The following is a 425-nucleotide window of genomic DNA, read 5'->3' as shown; positions in this document are numbered from 1 at the left end:
GTTCTTCACAACCTTAAGGGAGAGAAGGGAGGCTGGGCCGTGCACGGCTGCACAGGCAGGAGGGGAAACTGAGGCACGGGCATCAGATGACGGCCGCTCAGGCGCAACGCTTGGCCGAGGTCAGGACCAAGGTCCTTGGGCCTCACGCTCTGTCTCCTGTGGGTGCCCGGCGAGGCCCTGGCTCCCCTTCCCGGCCCTGCGTAACTCGGTGCCCAGAGCCCACTCACCTGCTCGCCCAGCTCCGCGTCCAGGAACCGGGAGTGCAGCTGGTGGCAGGCGGCCAGGGACAGGCTCTTCATCTGCGGGGACACGCAGGCCGTAGCCCCTGATGCCGGGCACACCTCCCCCGGCCCCCTGCCACCTCCCGCGCACAGGGACCCGGAGGACGCACCCTGAGGTCCAGGTCGCTGGTGAGGAAGCGGATC

At 69.2% G+C, this 425-nt stretch overlaps 1 protein-coding gene across 1 annotated transcript in view; it reads right to left on the bottom strand.

Annotated features, from left to right (window-relative positions):
• Positions 1 to 425, bottom strand: part of Utp20 (UTP20 small subunit processome component) — a 68,256-nt gene that overhangs the window by 3,395 nt on the left and 64,436 nt on the right. Inside the window, exons 57-59 of the mRNA XM_033763501.1 lie at positions 392 to 424; positions 228 to 299; positions 1 to 12 (exon numbers count right to left, since the gene is read on the bottom strand). Coding sequence (XP_033619392.1) covers positions 1 to 12; positions 228 to 299; positions 392 to 424 — 117 coding nt within the window. The remainder of the gene's footprint in view (positions 13 to 227; positions 300 to 391; position 425) is intronic.

Source organism: Fukomys damarensis, unplaced genomic scaffold (assembly GCF_012274545.1).
Source record: "Fukomys damarensis isolate Sample0158 unplaced genomic scaffold, DMR_v1.0_HiC HiC_scaffold_15, whole genome shotgun sequence".
Lineage (NCBI taxonomy): Eukaryota > Metazoa > Chordata > Mammalia > Rodentia > Bathyergidae > Fukomys > Fukomys damarensis.
Note: the sequence above shows the minus strand (reverse complement) of the source record. Positions and strands in the feature narration are given on the sequence as shown.